The sequence below is a fragment of the Balaenoptera physalus genome (assembly GCF_965194825.1).
Source record: "Balaenoptera physalus genome assembly, chromosome: 21".
Lineage (NCBI taxonomy): Eukaryota > Metazoa > Chordata > Mammalia > Artiodactyla > Balaenopteridae > Balaenoptera > Balaenoptera physalus.
The window spans coordinates 11515956-11541410 of record NC_138902.1 but is presented as its reverse complement, the minus strand read 5'-3'; the positions used below and the strand labels follow the sequence as shown (position 1 = coordinate 11541410).

At 50.9% G+C, this 25455-nt stretch overlaps 1 protein-coding gene across 1 annotated transcript; it reads right to left on the bottom strand.

Annotated features, from left to right (window-relative positions):
- Window positions 1-990: 990 nt before the first annotated feature.
- Window positions 991-24463, bottom strand: PLAT (plasminogen activator, tissue type). Its single transcript, XM_082444349.1, has 14 exons — window positions 24350-24463; window positions 13517-13614; window positions 12317-12365; window positions 10584-10721; window positions 10118-10228; window positions 9632-9806; window positions 8871-8962; window positions 7185-7359; window positions 6660-6745; window positions 5590-5785; window positions 5361-5497; window positions 5083-5223; window positions 4053-4219; window positions 991-1824 (listed from the first exon to the last, which is right to left on the bottom strand). The coding sequence occupies exons 2-14, from the start codon at window positions 13589-13591 to the stop codon at window positions 1666-1668; spliced, it is 1701 nt and encodes a 566-aa protein (XP_082300475.1). The 5' UTR covers window positions 13592-13614; window positions 24350-24463; the 3' UTR covers window positions 991-1665.
- Between the last annotated feature and the right edge of the window lie 992 nt (window positions 24464-25455).

The window sequence follows — 25455 nt, the reverse complement described above, 5'->3', positions numbered from 1 at the left end:
GTCAGCAAGGTCATGCTCAGTATCTTCTTACCCCTAATTCCTCCTTTATACTTGGGTCCCGCCCAGGGAGTCTTCCCTACCTAGTCTGCTTGCAGGGCTAACTTCCCCCAGCCTCGCTCGGTCCATCACTCCACTAAGCCCAAGCCTGTGTGGTTCCCTGTTGCCAACAGAATTAAGTCCAAAGCTCGGTTTGGCATTCAAAGCGCCGTAATTAAATTCCAACCTACATTCTTCTTCATGAACTTCACTTTGGACAAACTATAACTCAATTCCTCCCCAGACTCCCCCTGCCTTTTTTCCCCTCCAGATCTTTAGATTTTCATGCGGTGATATTCCTTGCCTCGGGAACTATATTCAATATCCTATGACAAACCACAATGGAAAAGAATGTGAAAAAGAACGTGTATATATGTATAACTGAATCCCTTTGCTGTGCAGTAGAAATTAACCACATTGTAAATCAACTGTACTTCAATAAAATAGAATTTCAAAAATATTTTTAAGAAGAATGCCTTTCCCACCCCTCTCCACCAGCCCAAATCTTGCCCAGTTTTTGAAAAGCCTACCTAATTCTATTTTTTCCTTAAGATTCTTTTTTTTTTAAATTTTTCTGTTTCTACTTGATAACAAAGTGAATCAGCTGTACATATACATATAATCTCCTCCCTCTTGCGTCTCAAGAATTCAAAGATTCTTGAATCTTTCCTGCAGCTGAATTTCAGTAAAACTTTCTGTCTGCTATTTTGTGGTCCGTCTCCATTCAGCCTTCTTATTTCTCTAAATCCCTACCTTCCTGTCAAACCAAGAGCTCCTTTCTTCCCCCTCTGTACCGTTTACATCACCCGGCACAGGGCCTTGTATGCCGCAGCTATTCTGAATGAATGAAAGGAAATATTTCCAACGAGTCAAAGAATGTGGACACAAGTAACATGAATAAAAGCTGTGGGATACTGCATGTAACAGAACGATTCCACTCTGATTCGGGGGAAATATGTGAAAAATATATCAGAATTTATTACTCCAGTACAGTATCATACAGGTATAAGAGTATAAACAAAAATGAACTGATATAAATACGTTAGAGCCTAGTTTATCAGTTATTAAAATGATACATGTCTCCTGTCCTATGATGAGATTTATAAAGGAGAAAGAATTACACTCTACACAACAGGATTCCTTCCAAGAGCTATAGCCGGAGAAAGGGAAAACCCGACACTTGATTTGAAGGCTGGATTTGAGGAACGTGATCTGGCCAGCCAGCCCATCCCTTATTAGGAAGCTCCTGCTGGGCTTCCTTGTGACTAGAAATAGACATTCTATTCCTAATAGAATATTTCTAACCCTTCTTTCCTGAAGGATCGAGTTATCTTTGCCTACTGAGACACGCTTTCACCTTTGCGGTCCCGTTTGCAAAGCTGCTCACGTGGACAGAGGAGGTGGGCTTCTGCCCCGGGGACTGGGATTCCAGGAGGGGCTGGCGTTGACCCCTCTTCCCGTCCGACAGAGTACGTTTCAGACCTGAAGCCCTGAAAACTTCCAAAACGGAAAGTACCTATGGAAATCCATCCTCCCCCACTTGTGCTGCGTGAAGAAGCCCCCGCCGCAGTGCAACCTCGGAGGTGAAGGAAGCAGGGTCTCCGTGATGCAGGGAACCGGTGCCCCTGGTCATGGTCGCGTGTTGTCCCGAACCCAGTCCAGGTAATTAGTAACCTTGGTGTACACGCCCGGGATGCCCTTCTGGCCACAGCCCAGGCCCCAGCTGATGATGCCGACCAAGGTCATGTGGTCGTCCTTCATACACACGAGGGGGCCACCCGAGTCACCCTGCAGAAGGGAGAATAGGTCAGCTCTTTGCAAAAATGCAGACTCTTTGGGGGGAGGTTAGGGTGAATGTTTGTAGTGTTCCTATGTACTCTTTTTTTTTTTTTTAATAAATTTATTTATTTTGGCTGCGTTGGGTCTTTGTTGCTGCACGCGCACGGGTTTTCTCTAGTTGCAGTGAGCAGGGGCTAGTCTTTGTTGTGGTGTGCAGGCTTCTCACTGCAGTAGCTTCTCTTGTTGCGGAGCACGGGCTCTAGGCGCGCGGGCTTCTGTAGTTGTGGCACATGGGCTCAGTAGTTGTGGCTCGTGCGCTCTAGAGCACAGGCTCAGTAGTTGTGGCTCGTGGGCTCTAGAGCTCAGGCTCAGTAGTTGTGGCGCCCGGGTTTAGTTGCTCTGCGGCATGTGGGATCTTCCCGGACCAGGGCTCGAACCCGTGTCCCCTGCATTGGCAGGCGGATTCTTAACCACTGCACCACCAGGGAAGCCCTTCCTATGTATTCTTCAAAGTGCTCAGTTCGGGGAGGGAAATTTTATCTCCGTGACCTTGGTCCTTTACAGAATCAGGTTGTAGCTACGTGGTAAAGCAGAATTGAGGTCATTGCTTGGACATTTCAGGTCCCCACCCAGGCTGTAACTCCACCACTTACTAGCTGTGAAGCCCCAGGCTAACTGGGCTTCAGTATTCTTACTTGAATGATACTGAATAATAATAATCTAAAATAGAAATCATACTGCCTCCCTTGTAAGGTTATGGGAATTAATTGAGAGAAAGTTTGAAAAGCTCTGAGAACAATGTGTGGCATTTAGTAAAACTCCTGGTAATTGTTAGCTGTTGTTGTCTTATTGAATCGAAATGATTTCTGGTTTCGTTTTTAACTTGCTGCTAGTGAGACAGGCTGGGACCTGGGACCCTTGGCTGCAATGCTTGCACCTGGATACACCTCTGCTGGAGCAATAAAATACAAAGAAACTGTATGGGACTAAAAATAGCTGTGTGCATGCACAGTTGGGGCAAATTATAGACAAAAAGATACAAAAGACCAAAAAAACTCAACTGCCACTTCTGAAGAGCCGGGAGCAAAAGCAGGGTACTGCGCATGCCCCCTGCACACACCACCACCTGAGGGGTGGGCAGACCACCTAAGCCCCGCCTCCTGCCCAACCCCTGGACCCGACCCTACCCTCTCCTCGTGTAAGGAACCAGCTCGCCCCCCCTCAGCGAGCAGGTGAGCAAGGGAACCTGTTGTTTGTTCTCGCTCCCCCCTGCAGCTGCAGGGTCCCCAGTAAAGCCTTGCCTGAATTTCTCGTCAGGCCTCTGATCAATTTCCATTGATCAAGGAGGCCAAGCACCCGGTGGGTAACCCTAGCTGATAGATCATGGTTCCACCTTGCATACAACCTTTTAGTGACTGTCGAGCTAGGTGGTGGAGGTGTCTGAAAAAACCTTTCCAGGAGGGACCAGAGGCTCTCAAGGAGCCAAGAGGGGGAGATGCTGGTGTGGTCTCCGCATGAGAACCAAGCCTACAGTCCTCAGTGCAAGAGCCCGGCCCTGCTGTCTCCATCCACTCCTCCCCAGACTCAGGGGGGAGCCCGGCACACTGTGGGCACGAAAACAGCCCAGCACGGACGGCTCCTTGGCTCTATTTAGGTCCTAAGTACACGGGTTGGTCTGTGTCTTACACCCAAGTTATCATGAAATACAAGTACGTACTAGCTCTGATAGGAATGCCAACGCAGAGACCCCAAAAGAGTGCGCTTTCCCAGGGGAAAACCCTCATCTGAGGGCTGAACTTGAGTTCCTAAAACTTATCTCACAAATCATCTGTGTCCTACTTCCCAGGAAGCTGCCATTCCTCCTTCCCCCTCTACACAATGGACTCCAGTTCCCCAGCTCCCACAGAAGTCAAAGATGTCTTAATTTGTGTTGCTTTATCCATCACTTTGATAGTCATTTAATTGCCTGGGCTTACAGGAAATCCTGTACCAGCTGGCAGCTCCGGTGCAGACACTGGGGAGATTTCCTGCAGCTTAGATTTCTTGAGTTTGGGTGACTTTGACCTTGCTCCAGTTGCTTTATTCTCTGAGGTCCTCATCTAGATCCCCAGCACCTCACTGAGGTGAATCACTCCTTTCCGGCTATCACTGTTTTTCTTGGTTAAGAACCTGTCGGCCGAGGAGCACTTCTGCCCTTGGAAGGGGAGGCTCAGGGGAGGAGAGACGCTCGTGTTTACCTGGCAGGCGTCGTGCAGGTTTGCTTGGTCCCCACCGCTGCGTGTGTCTCCGGCACACAGCATGTTGTTGGTGACAGTCCTGTTGAACAAATACTGGGAAGTGCAGCGGCTGGATGGGTACAGCCTGACATGGGCCTCCTTCAGGCGCTCGGAAAAGAATGGAGAAGCTGCAACAGAGGAGGAAGGCGTCTTGTGGTTTTAGGGAAAGTTATTTATAAACCTTTTGGAAAGAGAAAGCCGAACTTTCCAATAAGAGCTAACGTTTATCAACCTTTTACACGTATTAAGTTGAATCCTATGAAATGGCCAATATTTTATTCTTTTGACCTACAGAAACAGCAGTTTCACAGAGTTTCACCCAGGGTTTCTCGACAGCGGCACGAGTGGCATTGGGGCCAGATAACGTTTTTGCGGGGGGCTGTCCCGTGCATTGTAGATGTTCGGCAGCAGCCTTGGCTTCTACTCACTAAAGGCTGGTATAAACCTCCGTCCTGAGTTGTCACAATAACTGACATTGCCAAGTGTTTCCTGAGGGGCAAAATCGCCCCAGTTGAGAACCACTGGCTTAACCTAATATCTCATTGAAACCCCATAATCTATCCTTTTCTTGCCACTGAGTAAACGGAGGCTTGGAGCATCATGAAATAAAAATCCATGTCCGGATCACACTGCTTGCAAGGTGCAGGGCAAGGATTTGAACTCAGGGCTACCCGACGGCAGAGTCCAGCCACCCCACCCCCTTAACTATGCTCACTCCACTTCTTATCAAAGCCTCCTTGAAATCTTAGGCTCTTAGAACCCTTGTGCTACCCAGACCCCTCTTGACCTGCACGGCCACCCTGTGAGGCTGGGAGGGCAGACGCTGGGGCCTCGCTAGGCAGGAACTTGCCCTCACGGTCACGGTCACGGCGGCGGCGCCTGTCCCGAGGGTGGACACTCGTGGGACCACTTTTTCCTCCCTCTGGTCAGCACTTGTGCTCCGGTCCACCCCCACACGGACAGGACGGGGCCGAGATGTCCTCCCACTCACAGGCCTCGTGCTTCCCGTAGCCAGACAGCTCGCACTCTGTCCAGTCCGGCAGCTTCAGGCCGGCGTCTGGGAGGCAGACGGTGCGTACGGCGTTGCTCTCCAGGGCGCAGGTCAGTGAGTCCGATTTCAGCTGCAGCAGCGCTGGGAGGGGGGGCGAGGAAGAGAGCGAGGATGTCAGGGGAGAGGAGGGAGGGGGCGGGGGCCTGGGGGGAGGAGGTGGGACTGCACACGTGTGAGTCTGGAGTTCCCACGGCAGCAGGGAGAGCCAGACACCTTACCTATGTCATTGTTGTAAGTGTCGTCATCGAATTCCTTATGCACGATGTATTTTTCTACTTCAAACGTCTGCTCCTCCTTCCCAGGGACCAGCCGGTACGTCCTGCCCAGGACCACCTTGAGGTGGTTGGGAGGATACCTGATGGAGAGACGGCTCAAGGCTGCTCTTCTCTAATGGGCCTGGTCTAAGGCCTTAGAGAGGAGGAGGGCCCGCCGGCTTCTCATCCCTACCTTTCCTGGAAGCAGTGGGCGGCCGACAGCACCCAACAGGAGCTGATCAGGACCCCCCCACACAGAAACCGCTCTCCTGGGGACCTCCTGTTCCTGACGAAGATGGCGGCCTGCCACGGGTGGGAGGTGATGTCGGCGAAGAGGCCTCCTTTGATGCGGAGCTGGGGCTGCTTGTACCGTCTCAGGCCACAGGTGACTGGGGAGGGGAGGGCAGAGCCGGGGTCAGACCTGTGGGCCTGGGCGAGGTCCCTGAGCCCCATCCTGGTGTCTTGTCTTGGAACCCGGGTTTCTACCCGCTGCTGCACTTCTGCAGGCTGTACAGAGGGGTGGAGCCATCTCCACGGCAATACATCCACAGCCTGCACGTGGCGAGTATCCAGGACGAGCTAAGCACTGTATAGACACTACCCTTAACCCTCACAGCACTCAGCTTCAGAGAGGCTGGGGCCTTTTTGCCGAGGTCACAATGGCACCTGGATTAGAAGCCAGATCTGACTCCACAGCCGGGGGTCTTTCTGCGATGCTTTGTTACCTCTACTCTTTTCCTGCAGCCACTTCCTGGCTTAAGAAATAACGAGGCATTGCAGCTTCTTCCTGGGGAATGTCTACCCCATTGCTTTCCCATCGACTCAGCCTTACCCATCCTTCCAGGCCCACGGGACAGCCTGCCCCCTCACGAAGTTTTCCTAATACTGCCAGCCCACTGGTACTGCCCGCTGAGGATGCGCCATGCGTGACCTTGGTCATGAGTTCGCTGGTAGTTTGTGTCTTACCTGCCCAGTTAAACCCTATGTGCATGTGTGCCCTGAGGAACAGTCTGGCTGATCTGCGTGTTCACAGGAACCGAGTAATAACAATCGGTTCTCAGACGATTTCTAAAGTTTCATTTTTTAGCAAAGTGTGCCAACCTGCATTTCTCTCGGTCTCCACCCCCTCTGGGTAACCCCGTCCCCCTGTGTTAACTGGGTTCTGGGAGAAGGCGGGAGAGCAGCCTGGAAGACACAGGAAGCGGCGGAGGACATGGTCAGGAATGAGGCTGGGCACGGGGAGGTGGCCACAGCTGGCCTTACCACACTGGGGCACGTCGCAATACTCCCATGTCAGCTGGCGATCCTTCAGCACGTGGCACCAAGGCTGGGCGTCCCCATCTGGGTTCCTAGTCATAAGGAGGGAAGGTTTCCAATCACATCACAAGCCAGGGAAGAGAGGGGAAGGCTGACCAGCTGGGAAGGAGGACCCTGAGCCCCGGGCTGGGCTCAGCCGCAGATCCCACCAGAGGGAAATGACTGTAACTCTTTTCTTCTGTCATTAACATTACGTCTTCATCTCCCAGCTGTGCCAGGAGAAGACTCTTAGGATGGAACAAAGGGGCCAAGTGAGGACGGCACAGGACAGACCCTCTAACATGGGATTTGGGTCAAGAAACTGGAGGACTTTCCTTTTCACGACAAGTGCAAATGAATAGGTTGGGCTGGGTCACATCCATGGTTCCCTCCCACCCACTGGGTCTTTCATGTAACTTTCAGCACCAGACCCCTCCCATCCCGCTCCAACCCCGCCCTCTGCGCAGACGCCCCGGACCCTGCGCTGCGCACCGGCAGTGGTTGTGCTTGCCCAGGCCCAGGGCCTGAGCGTTGCTCTTCCAGGCGGTGTAAATCTTGCGCATCAGGATCATGGAACTCCACGGGAGGCAGGAGGCCCCAGACGCGGTGAGGCTGTGGGTGCCGCGGTATGCCAGCCCTTTCCCCTGGTAGCAGTCCCCATCTTTTTCTGGAACACAGGAAATCTCAAACTGAAACAAAGCCACTTAAATGCTAAAGCAGGCATGTGGGGTTTGCAGCAGGGCCTAAAGCAGAACTGCCGGCCTGGGACACCCAAGGCAGCCAGCCCACCACCCTTTTCTGTCCTTCAAGCCCTTTCACACAGGGTGGTAAGTGGCTTCCATCCGGTGCCAGCCTCCATCATGGGCTGTGGCTTCCTTATGGCTGTGTTAACAGAGACTCTGAGGGATATTCAGGTTCGTCAGGAAAGGGTGCTGAGTTCAGCTAGTGGGGATTATTCCTGGAGCTGCTTGGAAAGCAATTAGGGGCTTCCTTGTGTATACTTGACAGGCTGCTGGGATCCTGGGTGCTTCAATGGGGGGACACGTGGGCAGGCCCAGTTTTCTCAGATATTGTCTGCTAGGGACCTGAAGGATTTGTTGGACTTGGGAAGGAAGGGAGACTATGAACCTTCAAATGCTGCGTATTTGTCCCATTTTACCGTCTTTTCTCCCCACTTGAAACAGACAAAGTATACTACCATGCACAGATAGCATAGTGATAAGGGACCTTTAAGATCATCGCGACCAGTGACTCCCAATTTATACCAGAGCTGGGGGGTGGGGAGGATGCTTTAGAGTTACTCTAAAGAGTTCTTAGGGCTTCCCTGGTGGCGCAGTGGTTGAGAATCTGCCTGCCAATGCAGGGGACATGGGTTCGAGCCCTGGTCTGGGAAGATCCCACATGCCACGGAGCAACTAGGCCCGTGAGCCACAATTGCTGAGCCTGCGCGTCTGGAGCCTGTGCTCCGCAACAAGAGAGGCCGTGATAATGAGAGGCCCGCGCACGGCGATGAAGAGTGGCCCCCGCTTGCCACAACTAGAGAAAGCCCTCGCACAGAAACAAAGACCCAACACAGCCATAAATAAATAAATAAATAAATAAATAAATAAATATTAAAAAAAAAAAGAGTTCTTAAATTCACAGGAATATCAGCATCACCTGTAGACTGAATGTACACAATTTTTGTAAATGTATATTTAGAACTTTAAAACATATTTTCCCTACTCTTGTGATAAATAACATCATCATTTGCAAAAGCACCACTGAATTCACAGTACCTTTTTGTAACTGAGTGTTTTTTCAATCTGGGAAATTTTCTCACATTAAAAGTCTTTACAGAGACAGAGAGAGATCTTGAGAAACAGATCCATTAATCAAAAAAGAGAGAACCTCTATGCCTTCTCAAAGGGACTGGAAATCACCGATACAGCCCCATCTTCTCTGTTGATGAGGAAACAGAGGGTCAGAGCTGTGCAGAGATCAGCTCAAGGTCAAACAGCTAGTTAGATGCCAAGCCTGGGTGAGGACCTAAGCCTCTTGACTTCCTTCCCTCTGACACTGAAATGATGAACTACCAGCCCAGTCCTTTGTCTCCTTGTTTGCAGAAGGACCGTCAGCGCTGTCCTCCAGACCCTTCCCCCCGTGAGGCTACAGAGGCCGTGGGGAGGCTGCACTTACCCTTGCTGCAGGCTGGCGTGCTGCAGAACTCGGAGATGTACTTCCCTGCCTTGAAGATGTAGCACCAGGGCTTTGAGTCTTGGTCTGGGTTTCTGAAAAATCAGCCAGGAAGGCCAGGGGAGGTGAAGAGTGAGGCCCGCCTCTCGGGCCAAGGGCTCTGCACCTCTTCCGGGGATAGAGTTACGCGTGTTTGTCGTACACAGGAGAGTCAGATCGTGTTGGGTGGAGGTATGACCTTGTAATCGTCTTTATCTGGAAATTAAGTGTGGTTTACGGAGATGCATGTGGCTGCCACGTTGACAAGGGGTGCACCGTGATGGTGAGCTTTATGGGCTAACTTGGCTATCGCGCCCAGTTGTTTGATCAAATGCCAACCTAGGTGGTGCTGGGAAGGGCTGGGTCAATGTGGTTCACATTTGCAGTCAGCAGACTTTAAGTAAAGGAGATTCTCCTCCAAAGTGTGGGTGGGCCGCATCTAATCAGTTGAAAGCACTAAGAGCAAAAGCTGAGAAGAAGTTCTGTCTCAGGACTGCAGTATCGACTCGGGTCTGAGTTTCCAGCTTGGGGAGCCTGCCTACAGATTCCAGACCTACCAGCTCCCACAATCACATGAGCCAATTCCTTAAAATAAATCTCTTTATGTATACACATCTCCTATTACTTCTCTGGAAACCCTGACAGAGCTGACGCAGGTCTTTCCCCGACTGTGACAGCTTCTCAGCAGAGAAGATCCTCCAGGGCGGGGAAGGCGGCCCTCTCACCTGCAGTAGTTGTGATTCCCGAGGCCCAGCCTGATGGCATCAGGCCTGCGCCCACTGTAGGGCTTCATGGCCAGGCTGCTGCTGTTCCAGTTGACGCACTCGGCCCCGCTCTCCGCTGTGCTCCACCTGCCTCTGTAGGTGACGCCCCGGTCCTTGTAGCATGTGGCGCTGGCATCTGAGGGGAAACAGGACACACGACACCTCCCATGTGAATCCTCCTGTCATTTAGTTTCCAAAGGGGATCTCACCTCAAACCACTGAGGCAGTAGCTGCTGAGCTGCTTGGGTGACTGGGTCACCCCGCTGACGGGGACCGCGCCAGGCTCCAGATTTGTGCCCGAGGCCCTAACCACCCTCGGATAATCCATCCCATCCCACCCCAATCCTTCCCCCGTCACTGCACACTTGCTTTCCTTTCTGGGTAGGTTTGCAGGTGGGATTTCACCCTGGTGGGCCCCTGTCTCACAGCCACCCACCTACCACTCACCTATTTCACAGCGTTTCCCGATGAACCCTTCAGGGCACTGGCAGACAAACTCTGAGGAATAGAGGGCCTGCCAACATGTCCCCCTATTGAAGCACTGAGGTTTGCTGCAACCTGTCAAGTAGAAGCAAGGGAACCCCTAATTACTTTCCAAGCAGCCCAAGAATATATGAGTCAAAGTTGAAGCATGCTGTCTACACGCACACACGATTCTGAGCACTTCACAAAAACGAACTCATTGACTCCTCACAGCCAACCACGAAGTCTGTACGACTGTTCTCCCATTTTACAGATGAGGAAACTGAGGCTCACGGCCTCATGCTTTCTGCTCGGCACCTTCACCTTGGCCTAGGGCAGAGCGTGCCTGCAGCCCCATTTGAAGGGTAGACAGGCCCGGGACTGTGACAGACAGGGCTGGGGCCGTGAGACTGGACTCGAGGCTCACAGCCTGGCTTGGGTGAACACGTACTGTTGACGGGCACCGAGTGGCACTGGGCCCGGCCACTGTTGCACCAGCAGTGCTCCACCCTGTTGCCCCTGAGCAGGGGCCTCAGCCAGGACTCATGTTGCAGGTACGTCATCTGTGTTTTCTCGTCTCTGCAGGTCACTGTAACGACAGACAGGCCGGCCTCTTTAGGGCCCAACTCACCCCAAACTGACACTGATGCCCCCCTCCCCCACCCGCCAATCCTGCTCACTTTCGGGGTAATCCGTCCTTTATTCCTTCCTTGCTCTCAGCTAGAAGACAACAAATACCCCTTTTTGTCACCAAAGACCCCTTTCATTTTTCAAAAACAATTTCAGATTCAATTTATTAGGGGGCAGTGCCAATATTACTTTCCATATGACTATGTGATCTTTACATTCAATTTCCTATGAAAATCAGTTATTTTCTTGAAATATATAATAGAATATAATGGTGTATTTCTACTATTTCCTTATTTTAGTTTCAATGAAATATGAAATACACTTATGAAAAACAATAAAAAAGACCCCTTTTATTGTTTTTCCTCTGATGGGCCCTTGTTTTGAAAGAGTTTATCTATCAAGACACATTTGTTAGGTAATACTCTAATTTTTCATTTTAATTCATCAATAATATGCACATGCACACAATTGCCTACCAGAATTTTTGATCCATATTAGCATTACCACACTGAGATGATGCATTTCTGGTCCCAAACAAAGAAAATTGACATTTTAGTCTGTGCAGAAAATTTGCTACTTCCATTAGTACTTTGGTATAATGAAAATAGTTGAAGTACTCCCATTAATACACTTTCCCTTTTTCTCTCTCTCTGTTTGCAACCCAGAATGTGAACTTAAAACATCTTTAACTTTTAATGAATTGAAGCAGTGACATACGTTCACTGTCAACAATACTGCTGTTCCTTTAGAGGGCCGTCAGGGCCAGGGTACGCTTGCAGGAAGCACTGTGCTATCCGACCGCGGAAGCAGTGAGAGTTAAGCTGTGACTCACTCTGGGAAAACTTCCACCTTGAATGGGTGTTGCAGAAACTTCCAGCCCCGAAAGAGGTAGGTCATGAGGGAGGAGGGATGATCTGGGACCTGCAGTGGGGCCTGCAGCTCTTTAGATCAGAGTCAAGACAATCGGGCCGTGAGCACGTTTTATTCTTGGGATTCTAGTGGGAATGTTCCTTGGGTTTCTAGTCTCAACTCTAGACACGGCCTCACAGAGATGGTCTTCCCACAGTGCTTCCGTGAAGCAACCCAGATTAGTCATCCCTGAGTTACCAACTGAAGGAACAGAGACACAGAGAAGCTAGTTAACAAAGATGCTAAATGGAGTGCGAGGCGGTGGGGATCACAGCCCAGGGAGAGGCCCTGGAGGACCAGCACCGTGCGGCCCGGCGGCTCTGTGACCCTGGGCAAGTCACTCCGTCTCTCTGGGCTCTGTTCTCATCCGTGTAATATTCGAATCCGCTTCCCTTTGTGCCACTGGGCTTGCAGGCTCCCAGCAGCGAGCGACCCCCAGGCATCCTGACCCCTTGAGGACCTGTTCCTGTCCCCTCAGAGCCTGTGTGAGTGGTGAGACAGGACAGAAGCATCTTGGCAGAGTCTCACCTTCACGGATCTTGAGTAAGCAGGTCACGTGGAAAAAAATCCCCGCCGGAGCCTAGAGCACCCTGACCCTGACCCTGACCTTGAGCCTGACTTGCCTCCACCCCAGTGACATCTCACCTCCACCTCTGTGCGATCTGGCTCCTCTCCTGAGTCGCCTGTGGATTTCCTGCAAAGAAACCAGGGGCGGAGGAAGAGTCAGCACATGTTGGGTGTCTTAGGAATAAGGGTGGTCAAACCAGAAGACCATCATCAACCCACCAATCAGAGGCCACCTGCCCAGAGCATCCCCCTCAGGTAATGGGGCCAGGTGGAATGTCCATCACCTGCCTTCCTGTCTAATTCTTTCCCCCCTTCTAGACTAGTCCCGTCCAAAAGGACTTTCTGAATGATGGAAATGTTTAACATCCGGGCCGTGCAATGCGGTAGCCACTGGTCACATGTGACGACTGAGCACTTCAAATGTGGTGTGACTGAAGTGAATTTTAAATTTTACTTAACTTTAATTAATTTTAAATTAAAATAGCCAGGGACTTCCCTGGTGGCGCAGTGGTTAAGAATCTGCCTGCCGATGCAGGGGACACGGGTTTGAGCCCTGGTCCAGGAAGATCCCACATGCCGCAGAGCAACTAAGTCTGTGCGCCACAACTACTGAACCTGCGCTCTAGAGTCCGCGAGCCACAACTACTGAGCCTGCACGCCACAACTACTGAAGCCCGCGCACCTAGAGCCCGTGCTCCGCAACAAGAGAGGCCACCGCAATGAGAAGCCCACGCATGGCAACGAAGAGTAGCCCCCGCTCGCCACAACTAGAGAAAGCCCGCGTGCAGCAACGAAGACCCAACGCAGCCAAAAATAAAAATAATTAAAAAAAAAAAAGCCACATGTGGGTTAGTGGGGTTGCATGCACCGCCCCGCCCTGCAATCCCATCTCCTCCAGGTAGCTGCCCCAACTCTCCCTTCTCTAAAATCCTGCTGTGCGGGCATCGCTCACGTGGCCTGAACGATGCCCTGAGCTGCCAGGCATCTGCAGAGAGCACGTGTGCTGTGTAGCTCCCACCCCAAGTAGATAGTAACACAGTACACGGGCAGCTCGCCCGCCTCCATGGCTCACAGCGCCTGCACTGTCTTTTATAAATACTTTATGGATTCATTCAGACACATCCTTTAAAAACAGCCCCACAGAAGGCATTGAGAGGCAGTGTTTACTCAAGTCAGAACGAGTGCCTAGGGTTCCGCTGCCAGCCTGGATGCCGAGCGTCGCCCACCGAGGCGAGTGTGTCCAGGTGTGTGCCAGCACAGACAAGCGGGCACACCCACCTGGCTGGGGGAACTGAAGACAGCTCCGCAGAGCAGCAGCACGCACAAGAGCTCCCTCTTCATGGCGTTCATCATTTCCTCAGAGTGCCCCTTGAATTCTGGAAGAAGAGGGGAAAAGACCTTAACCGTGTGATGTGAGAGGACCAAGAGGACAGCACAGTTCGGGAGTCTGCCGGTCCCCCCCAGCGTCGGCTCCCACAGCAGGAGAGGCCACGGCAAGGGTCTGAAGGACGGTGTCTTCTTCTCGCATACCTTTTTTATTGTGGTAAAATACACATAACAAAATTTACCATTTTAACCATTTCTAAGTGTAAGTTCAGCGGCATTAAGTTCCTTCACATTGTTGTGCAGCCGTCACCACCATCCATCTCCAAACTTTCATCTTCCCAAACTGAAGCTCTGTACCAGGTAAACCCGAACTCCCCGTTCCCATGGCAACCACCATCCTACTTCCTATTTCTATGAATCTGACTATTCCAGGTACCTCATATAAATGGGCTTATATAGTGTTTGTCCTTTTGTGTCTGACTTATTTCACTGGGCATAATGCTCTCAAGGTCCATCCATATGGTAGCATGGGTCAGAATTTCCTTGCTTTTTAAGGCTGGATAATATGCCACCATCTGCATGGACCACATCTTGTTTATCCATCCATCTGATGATGGACATGGGTTGCCGGAAGATGATTTTGCCCAGACATTTCTGTGGGCTGAAGGCTGAGACCACCTCTGGCACTTCTTGGCAGCCTGGGACCTCAGGGTGCTGGTTTGGTTTCCCTTGAAGTAAGTTGCTGCCCTGGGGTTGACTAGATGGACCCAGTTGCTGCCCTGGGGTTGACTAATGTCTCATCTCTGACTTTTTTAGAGGAAACCATAGGAATTTTGTTGCTGGCACATCTCAGAGCCAGCCTGCCTCAGATGGCCTGAGCTCTTCCACTTAGAATGTGCACGCCTCCTTGTCCAACAAAGGAAAGTCTCCCGTCCCCAACTCTCCCCCAACCCCCCGGCTCCATCGGGAAACCAGCCTCTCTTTTATAGACGGGGCCCGTGAAGTGCAGATTTGCGGAAAGGAGGGGAGACATCTGGTTTTGGTCATCGGACTCAGATCTTCCTGGACCCACATCCTTGGTTCCGTGTGCCTTGCCCTGGTGCTCTCACCCTCAGCAGCCCAAAGTGGGTTAGTCGGTTGGGGTGTTATTTTGTGGTCTGGCAGCTCCACTCACCCCCTCGTCCCCAAGAATTAAATCAGGGCTTTTCTTCCCTTGACTCACTTCCCTTCAGTCACAACAACTCTGGTGCCATCCCTCCCCCTCATCCCAAGCATCCGAAGGGTCCCGTGGATTCAGAGACGTCCGGGACTTTGACCCTGGCGCTGGCTCGGGCTCCTTTCCTGTCGGAGGTGCTGTCCCCTCAACCACAAGCTCCCTTCAGAGCAAGGATGAAAACATAGAGGGAGATGGTGGGAGACGCTCTGTGCCCCAGTGACCTTCCGGGGCCGCTGGTGACAGGCAGAGGAGGGCACGGAGCTGTGGGGGGGAGGGGAGGGGGCCGGACAGTCTGGGCGGTGATTTTCCTCGGGCTCAGAGGGCGTCCTGCCAGCCAGCAAGCCCCTCCCCTACTGCGAAGGAAACAGAAGGAAGCCAGGATCTGGGTCTTTGTTCCAGTCCGGCCTGCCCAGGGCCCCTTCCCGGGCAGGGCGGGGCGGGGCGGGGTGCGCTGCTTGGGGGCCCTTTTCTCACTCATTGCAGGAAGCTTGCTGCAGCACACTGGTTCCAGGCAGTTTCAGAAGGAAGAACTAGGGGGTCAAGGGCATCCGAACAGGAGCCCGCGGGGGAGTCTTCTGATCACAGGCGATCATTCCAGAATTTCTTGCTCAGTGTTCCTCGAATTTCCCCTTTCTCAAAATTTCCCCAAATTCCTCTTCAATTCCCCTTCTTAATTTTAACCCAGTACTTATAACCTTTTAAAATAGGTCTTCTTAAACACATTCCCCCTCTCTCTTCCTGCTGTTAATCATTTTTCACGTTTATAGGTTGTCCCAGCTGCATTATCTCAGCCAAGCCTTGGCGATGGGAGAGCTCTGCCCTCTCAGGACTTTATGAGCAAATTCTGAATGAAACAATGAACCAGCCTGCGAACAGGGAATTTGATTCTTCTTCATCTCGCCTGCCAACCAGCCAGGGCTTCCAGCAAGTTCATTGCCCTCATACGTGGTGGATGCCCGTCAAGTTACTGTGTAATTTCAAGAACTCAAGCTCATCCTAAGTGGAGCACAAGTCTAGATGCTGGAAAATTGCAAAGTGACAAGTGGAGCATTAAGGCATTTGCATTCCCCGGACGAATGGGGGAAGGGGAGCCAGGTAGGGGGAGGGATGCACTTCGGGCTGAGTGTAAAGGCTCCAACAGCTGCATGGCCTCAGACCCTTTTGCAGCTAAAGAATCAGCAGAAGGAGTGTATTTTTGTCTTCTGCTCTGGGACAGTTGGAGCCTGTCTCTCTTCTATCAGTCGTTATCAGTCCTCTGCTTCGTTTGGCCTTGCTGGGCCTGGAGCTGATCCAGTGCCTAAGAGCCTCACACAAACCACATGATGGCTCCATCCTCGCTGCACAAAGGGGCTGGAAGCAGCTGGACGGGCCAAGTGGGGTGAGAGGATGACAAAGAAATGAGTCATCCCGCCTGCAGACAAGCAGTGCCTTCCCAAGACAAGGGAGTGAGAGGGAAGCAGGAAAACTGTGTCCTGGTTTTGCCTTTGTAGAGATGGCAGGGGGTGTGGAGGTCAGGGGGCAGCACCTGGACAAAGAACAAGTGACCCCAGAAAAGCAGACTGGACCCAGGACCCTGGGGTCCATGCCAGGGCGGACCTCAACCCCGGACCACAAGCTCCCACCAAAGGGAGAGGTGCCGGTGGCCCGTGTGAGGCCAGTAGGAGCGGGGGATTTGAGAAATAAGCATAAGAAGTCCTTTGGAGGTTCATTTTATAAATGCAAAACTTGTCATTTTTTTCTGTGCTCCTCTCCTTTTGCTGTATTTAATAGTTTCCCAGAATCAAAGAACTAAAAAAAGTAAGGAAGCAAGAGGAGAAAGGAAGGAAAGAAGGAAGGAAGGAGGGAAGGAAGGAAGGAGGGAAGGAGGGAAGAACGGAGGAAAGACAAGGAAAAAGAAGACCATGAGGATGACTGACTTTTGTGGGACTAGAATCCCTGAGTCACTGGAAGCATCCCTGTGTGGCGGGGAGTATGGAATGATTCTAAGGCCCGTGGTCCCCACGCTCCCAAGGCCCCAGCCCTGGCGGCCCACCCTGGCACATAAAGTCAATTTTTGTAGATTTGCAAAAGGCACCCTCTCAGCGGATGGAGTTCAGTAGATGCAGAGCTTGGCAAGTTGACAAAGAATCTGTGCAAATTAGAAACATCAGGACACGTGGCAAATAAAGCGTGGCCTGGATTCGCAGGCTGCGCTGGCAGGCATCCTTGTGTGGGACCAGCCTGCAACCTCTGAGTCCAGGGTGTCCCCCGACCTGCCTAGAAGCGGTGCTGGATCCTGCTTGGCTGCAGAGACAAAGTGACTCTGTTCTCTGACCTCTGAACAACTGTGAATGATGACTGCTCCAGGGAAGAACAATGGTGTGGTAACGAGGGAGGAGGGAGGGTTAGCCTCCAGGAGCCAAGGGTGCCACTGTGGCTGGGAAACCAATCACGCCAGCCAGAAGCACAGGGTTCCTTTCTGCAGTGGTGACACGGGGAATGCTGATTGATGGGCACCAGTTCGTTACGGCTGGAGTCTGGGTGGGGTGAGGCCATGGGAATGGCAGCAGGACAGCCAGAGGAAGGGTCTGGGGAAATGCAGTGGAGGGTTGTCCTCAGGGTCTTTCGCTGTCCTTTGCAATGACCCGTTCTGTCCACCTGCCCCTAGAGATTCCTGCTCTTAGGAAAACAACAGATACGCTCATTCGCATATGGTGTGACTGCATAAAAATTAACGTGCTGCCCTTCCAAAAAGCATCTATATTTTGAGACATCAAATCTGCCCCCAGGGATGCAAAACCAAGAGGGCTAGACTCTCAAGGCTTCCTCCAGGGCTGACATTCTGTGGTTTCTATTGTGAGAACAGACGCTGTGTGAACTGTGAAACATTTGTACATGGGGATAAGTACTTTCAGGTAAACACTCAACCACATCCCATAACGTGACCTGCAATAAAGGTCTGGACCAATGCTGTCAATCAATCGAGTTCTGTGATTCTAGGTACGAACAGTGCAATTGCCTGGAAGTTAAAGAACTTGAGGACTTGCAGTTTCTACTTTTGGCAGCAAGAAAAAGGCAGAAACGTGAGCAAGCTGGAGGACCACGGAAATTGCAAGGGAAAGATGAAGGTAAATTGATACTGTTATCAAATTTTGCACCAGTGTGCAAGGTTTGCTACCTTAATCTTTGGTAAAGAGGATTCTTGGGTTGTTATTGCTTTGCAAAGCTTCTCTCTGGAAATCTGAGTAAGAGAAAGTCAGTCTCCAAGGACACCAATACTCCAAAATGACTCAGGACCTTAAGACAAACAACACCTTCCCCACCCCACCCTCCTCTCCGCACCCCCCACCCCCGGGGCAACCACCATGCCCAGGAGGGATGCCAACAAATTAGAAAAGAAACAGTAGGTCAGAACGCCTTGGAACAGCAAAGACATGTCACTAAATCAGGGCAAGAGATGAAGTGAGACGGGAGGAGGAAGCAGGCTTTGGAAAGGGGGTTGAGCTCCCACAAAAGCACACCTGTGTCTGGACCAGCGTCAGAGCCCGGGGCCGGAGCCGTTAGCCTGGTAGCTCTGGTCCCACCTATACAGGTCCTGCTTTTTATAGAGCTCATGCTCTCAGAATAAAAACCATTTCCCAAAACTGCCATCACAGAAGCAATTCTTAGCTTTTCCCTAGAGATTATCATACTAAGTGAAGTAAGTCAGACAGCGAAAGACAAATATCATATGATATCACTTATATGTGGAATCTAATTTTAAATAATGATATAAATGAACTTATTTACAAAACAGAAACATACTCACACATTTTGAAAACACATTTAAGGTTACCAAAGGGGAAACATGGAAGGGGGAGGGAAAAATTAGGAGCTTGGGATCAGCATACACACACTACTGTATAAAAAATATCAATAGATAACTAATAAGGACCTACTGTATAGCACAGGGAACTCTATTCAATATTCTGTAATAACTTATATGGGAAAAGAATCTTTAAAAGAATGTGTGTGTATATATATATAAACTGAATCACTATGCTGTACACCTGAAACTAGCACAACACTGTAAATCAACTAGACGCCAATAAAATTTTTTTTAAAAAAGTAATTTTCTATGTGCCAAAGCTTATTTCCTCTCTTCCTGAACAGAACTCTTTATAACTAAGGAAAAAGAGAGGATTCTGTTTCTTATCTAACTGGATTGATTCCAATGAGGTAAATAGGATAAAAATCCTCTCCTGGCACCATCCACTCCCATCTCCACTCTGTTACTCAGGGCAGAATTCCCTGCAAAGTATCTTCAAAATATAGGCACATGACCTGTGTCAAGTTTTATACGACATCAACCTACTCAGAACAATCTGTCCTGAGCATTGCCATTGCCGCACCTCTCCACCGTCTGCCAGGTAACCCTGCTTATCTGGAGGAACTCAGGGAGTGCAGTTGTGGGTCTAGGAAAATAGAAGTCCATCTTGCCTCCTGTACAGTAAAAACAAAAGAAATCCTTTCCTGATAAACTTAGACCCTTGCAAAGAAAACAGAACGTTCAGCTGGCAAAGCTAACTTCACGAGTCAGTGCAAGGACATGTCATCCCCAAGTCTGAATCTCAACAAACCTGCCATCGAACGGTAATCTAAGGGAGAATCTTGTTCAGCAATGAGCTAGTTTCTCCTGTTCCCTCCACTCCCTAAAGCAAGCATCACTACAAGGAATGAAATACGCAATCATCTGATAATTCTTCAGTCTCCTTCCAGATTTCAACACATGTAAATCAGGAAAAAATGATCAGAGGCTTTCCTTGTATCACTACATGCGGAACTTTGTCCACATTTTATGAGGCTCACATGAAAGTGACTGTGATAGCGTACTTTTGAGAAATGCGTGTGGATGAATGCCACTTACTCATCTGGTACGGGAGTTGTGACCCCTTGCCAGGCATCCATTGAATCATTTAAGTCAATATTGTTATCTCATGTTTGTGGATGAGAGAATTGAACTTCAAAAAAGTATAAGGAACTTGCTCTGGCGTGACACGTCTTGTAAAGGGAGGAATAGGGTCTCAAGACACCCGGTTCTACCGAAAACCCAACAGTCGCTCTTTCCATGACTCTTACTGGGTCCTGATGCTGGACTGTCGTGTTGTTAATGTGCTCAGAGTTGCTGTGGAGAGGAGCTGCTGGTTGGCATGCAGGGAGCATAGCCTCTGGGGCCTTAGTTCAAACTCTAACCACCGCTTACAGACTGTATGTGGTTCCCAGTTTTCTAATGGGCTAGTCCTTTCCACCCTGCCTCACTGTGATGGCAATTAGCGAAGAAGCCGGTAAAGCCCCCAGTTACCGGCCTGCGCACAGCAGAGTTAACTGTACAATACTTACTGCCAGGAGCGCCCTTTGGATGGGGGAGCGCCAAAGTTTACAGCTTCTGCTTGGAACATTGACTAGAAAGGAAGCCAAGTTCTATGGGGTCATCATCAAGTTCAAGTGTTAATACCAAATCCTGTCTCCTAGATCATCTGGAGATCTTGCGATAACCTGTAACTGGATTCTTTACGATTGAAGTCAAGTTTCATGCCCTTCAGCTACGTGCACAGATCAGTATTAACTGGAGCCCTTATTTCCTGGATTATGGGGTAATGTCTTTTATCCTATTTTCAATCTGTGTTTTTGTTCACCTTTCCCAGGCCTACTTACACCACACATGCCAGGGCCACTCTGGATTCTGAGAGGAAGGTGGAGTTCGCGGCCGAGGCAGCTGGAAGGTCAGGCCCTCAGTACTGATAAGGGCTGTCTGATGCAGACCATGCAAATGTTTGAAAACCAGAGACATTAGGCAAGAAAAATAAGGAAACTGGAGCTTCTCAGAAAACCAAACCAAACCAAACCAGATCTCCCCTTTCTCTCTGCAGCCCAGGTGGCAGACACTGGCTCTTGCTGCAAAATAAAACAAATTCCTCTTTTGTGTGAACATGACCACATGTGAATAACCAGCAGAGACCAGTTATCAGTGGGCTTTCTGTTTTACATTATTCATAGTAGGATACCGGGTTTAGCGTCCTGCCGAGCCCCTCCCGCCGCCTTCAAGGAACTGCCTCTGCCGAGGTCTCTAACCAAGGGGCTTGGGAGCCTCCTGGGTGCCATCCTCCTGGCTTCCATCAGATCCCCCATCCCATCCACCTTGACCCGAGCCCTGGCTCATTCTGGTTTCCTCTCTTCCTGAATTCACAGGTGATGACTTACTCTGCGTATCACCAACAAACCTGAGCACCAGCTATGCACCAGGCACGGGCTCTGTGGTATAAAGACACATGCGTTCCATCCACAAAACCTCATAGTCTAGGAAGGGGACAGACAAGTAACTAGACAAGCACACCCCGCAGATCGGTGCTGTCATATGCGGGGGTCGGGTGGGTGGAAGGTGGGCACACAGAGGAAGAAGGGGTCCTGCTGGGATGTGAAGGAGGGGATGCAGGTCACTCTTGTTGAGGTGGGCGCTGGTCGAAGTGGGCTTTCTGGAATGGACACTATATAAGCTGTTTGTCGAACAAAGGCAGGAGTGAGCCAGGCACTGGAGAGGTGTCGCTGGCAAAGCACAGCCCCAAGATGGGCCCATCGTTTGGGGCCCCGGGTAGCGGCAGCAAGCAGCCAGAGCCTCTTAAAATTCAGCACGAACACCTTTCTTTGGGCAAAGGAGTGTGAGTCACACACCCCAGGCTCTCCCTTTGAGGGCGTCCCTAGGAGGAAGTGTGGCTTGGAAAGCCCAAGAGTCCTAGGGATGTAGGGGCCTTGGGGGAGGAGTTCAACTTGGATTCCCTAATGTCTAATTGTAAGTTAAAGGAATCCTTGCGACTATATAAGAAACAAAAAAGGCTCGTAATACAAAGATCTCCTAGTATCTGGGTTCAGCCTGACCTTGACGTGGTCTTTCAGAGGCTCCAGGTGGAATCAGGCCAAACCTCTCCAAGCCCTGTGTATGTATCAGGAGCGTCACGTAGCCCTCCTCTGCAGCTCAGCCTAGCCCATGGCCAAGGCTCACCTTCCAGGTCATGGCCATTGCTATGGATGGTGTGGCAGCTGCTAAGGACCGTCGACTGCAGCAGTTCCACGGGAAGAACAGCCGCTGGCATTTCCTGGAGAATCACGATCAGAACCAGAGCTCGCCTGAGTCGTGCCTTCAAAAACTGTTTATGAAATGCCTGCTATGGACTCAGCAGCTGGCTCCTTTTCCCTTCATCATAGGTCTTAACTTTCAGGCGATCAAAAGGCTTATCTTTCCCTCTACACCCTTCTACAGAAGTCTTTTTCCCAGGAAGGAAAGTGGAATGTAAAATGCACAAAATATCACTAAAAGAATGTGCTGTCCTTATATGTAAATAGACACCTAAGCCAATAGCAGGAGACCATGTAGCTGGACTTGGGGTTGAGCCAGGGCAGATGGTCTTGAGGATTCTTTCTAGCTGGAACTTTCCATGAGTCTAAATCATCCTCGCTTTTTATCTGGCTTCACTGGAGACTCACCGCTTGGTTTTGTGAGCTGGTCGACTAGGGTGAGGTTTACCACCTGAAACTACCGACAGCATTTTTCTCTGTGCAAGGCGAATGGCCCAAAGAAGGAATGGACAGAATATTCTGGTCACTCATTGTCTATCCTGGCCATCTTATCAGAACAGAGCTGAAAATCACTCGCAGAAAATAGGAATTTTATTCTGAGACTGCAGATGCCAAAGAGTCATCGAAACTGAACACTTTAGCTCAAAACCCAAATGTTTCCTCCCCACCAGATACTCGGTATTCAGAGAAGCACATGGATTTTGAACTTTGACTGGAACTAAGCCCACTATTAATTCCATGAATCATGCTGCTACCTCAACCTCTGATCCAAACAACCTGCCCAAACTCTGGAATCTTTGGAAGATCTAAAGCCAGCACCGCTCCTCCCAAATGATCATCTAGCCAAAGGGCCCCTTACACTGCTGTAAAACCCCAGGACCAGAGGAACTCCTGTAGGTGGATTAGTGACAGAGCTCACCGGGGCTGTAACTTCCCCAGATGCTCTGTGGTCCTGGCCACCCATTTACAAAAACCTTACCTGGTGATGGTGGCTTCAAGTCACACCACCAGGGGTGTGGCTGAGTTGCTTGTTACAATCATTTGAAATATACTGATCACCAGCCCTGCTCACCAACATGCTAGGTCCCCAGGTCCAAGAGTTCCGCCTCCATGAGCAAAAACTAGTAACGGGATCATTTATCTTGCCCTCGAAGCAGGAACTTCTCCAGGCTGGTGCAGAAGCACCTGAGACCAGCACCATCACTGGGAGACTCTGATATGGGGATCCACAAAATAAACTGAGGTGGTCCTGGAGAGTCTGCACAGAGACTGAGCCATTCAGGCAGAGAGCAGCCTCTCACCTGCTCATGACAAGAGCAATTCAAGGCTGGTGTCTCTGAGAACGTTTTAGGTGGAATCAGTTGATGGGTAGGATGGAGCTATTTCTATTTCAATATTCACGGCATCTCTGCTGGTGCCCCGTCTGGCTTTGCTCTCACAGGAAGCACTTACCCGGCAGCTCACTCTGACCGTCATCTATTGATTCTGGACCAGTCAGTGTCTAGATCCCGGGATGAGTCTCCTGTCCACTGGCAAGAATTGCTAGGAAGTCCTTTTGAGGGAATTCCACTTAATGGTTGTGTTTCAGAATTTCTTCATGGGATTGCACACACATACACACACACACGTAATTTTTTTCTGTCATCCACCAGCTGCTGCAGGAGACCACCATTGCTATCCACACCAGTCATCACTACCACACGGCTTTGGGCTTGAGTTTGTCATCAGTTACCTTTCCCTTCCTTTCCCTTCGCCTCCTACCCTCCCTCCCTGGGAGGTTAAGAAAATAAAAATAATAACACTGAAAGCCTAGAGAGCCTGATATGGTCCCTGCAGAGTGCTCTGGGAATAGAAGACATTGCTGTTATTTTCCCCTGTAATTGAAAAGTCCTCCAAGAGCCCCACCTCTTGCACCCCAGGCAAAAAACCAGAGGACAAAACCTGCCGTGGAGGTGGGGGACGAGGAGGGAGATCAGAGGCCTCCCTGAGACTGTCCTCCACTTCTCTCGCCCAGCACTTCCCTCCCGGGGAATCTTCTGTGGGCAACTCACTCACTGCCCAGCCCAGCCTCAGTTTCCCCATGGGCTCAGACACCCCCCACACACAAGGGACCCTCCCGGCTCTGCCCCATCAGCCCATTTCACATTTCTTGCCTGTGAGTCATAAGGTGTGCCCATTGACTATTCAGAGCATTTCTGTATCATTCTTTTCACTTTCCCCTTTGCAAGCAGAGATTTCCTCTCCGGGAAACACAACCCTTCTATCCTCTCTCTTCCCCTGACGACCTGGCCCCTGCAAACACTTCAGCCCATCCCAACGAGATGCACATTCAAAAACAAATCTCCCCCTGGACGAGGATTCTAGCTAATCCCCTTTTGGCCTGAATTACAACGTCGGCCCCTCGGTGTAGACATTCCTTCATTGGCTCAGAAAGACTTTTAAGAGAGCTGGGGTGCAGAGAGGCACAGAATCCAACCTACCACCGCCGCGAGCCTTCTCCCTTCCTTCCAGAGGCGTCCTCTTCAGCCCCAGGCTCTGCAGGACCTCGGCTCTGCGCTCCCTGCACAGCTCCCGCCTCCTTTAAATTTCAAGGCAGGGGGTGGGGTCAGTGGCCCCGGGTGGGCGGGCTTCTCTGCGGCGGGAGGATGCCCAGTGGACCAGGCCGCAGGAGCCAAACCAGGGCGGGCCTGTTTGTATAACGAGGGGGAGGAAGTTCCCCATGGAAGCAGCACAGGCCCATCCTGGCTGGAGGCCAGGCTGATTATTCACGGTCCTGATGTCTTTGAATCACAGCAATTTGGGAGTTGGACGGGACCTGAAGAATCCTAGCCTCGTCTCCTAAAGGGACCCTGAGGATCTGCTAGCTCTAAGCCCCGCGATGGGAAAATAGGCGATTACAATTCTAAACAAACACACGCGGAGGGGACAGGGTTCTTCTGGAATGTCCAGCAGTAACTCTGCCCCTCCGGACACAAGAGGTTGGAACGGCTAGACTGGTGGACCGGCCGCCCTCCGGGCAGAGGAAATACCAGAGCCGGAGCACCTGGGGGGTGGGGACACAGGTAACAGGTGGGTGGGCACCACCTGCTCACCTGCAGTGGAAAGTGCCGCCGCCTGGAATCAGCCACTCCCCAGCTCTGTCATCTTGGGGGAAATCATTCTGTAAAGTGAATCCGCGGTCGCTGAGGTCTTTTCGGCTCCCGAGGTCTCCAGCTGGGCTGTGGATACAGGTTGGGGCGCTGAGCTGAGGCTCTGCCTAAACGTGGCTGCGCGCGCCGGAAATTCCACCCCTCCCCCCCCCCCCTGACACTGGGGAAGCGTTTCAGCGTTCTGGAGTTTGTTGTTAAATGTAAATGCCCCCGTTGGACTTGGTAACCCCTTGCAGAGGACTCATAAATAAGGGTGCACCGTGTAGGGGAAAAGGCGATGCTTGAATCACCTCTATCAGGAATGAGGGATGTGACCTCAGTCAAGTTTTTCAATGACGCTGAGCTTTCGCATCTGAGGTCATGTATGGATTAGAGAGAGAGACTGCACACGAGATCCCTGGCACATCCCAGGGTGCAGTCGGTGGCATGTGTTATGC

What these genes read in the sequence shown, in the direction of transcription:
- PLAT (XM_082444349.1), bottom strand. Translation starts at nt 13,591, where the DNA reads ATGATGAACGCCATGAAGAGGGAGCTCTTGTGCGTGCTGCTGCTCTGC. An exon ending in CACGCCAGCCTGCAGCAAGG is followed by an intron (nt 7,360 to 8,870) that starts GTAAGTGCAGCC and finishes CCTGTGTTCCAG; the next exon opens with AAAAAGATGGGGACTGCTAC. An exon ending in GCCCACTGCTTCCAGGAAAG is followed by an intron (nt 5,498 to 5,589) that starts GTAGGGATGAGA and finishes TCTCTCCATCAG; the next exon opens with GTATCCTCCCAACCACCTCA.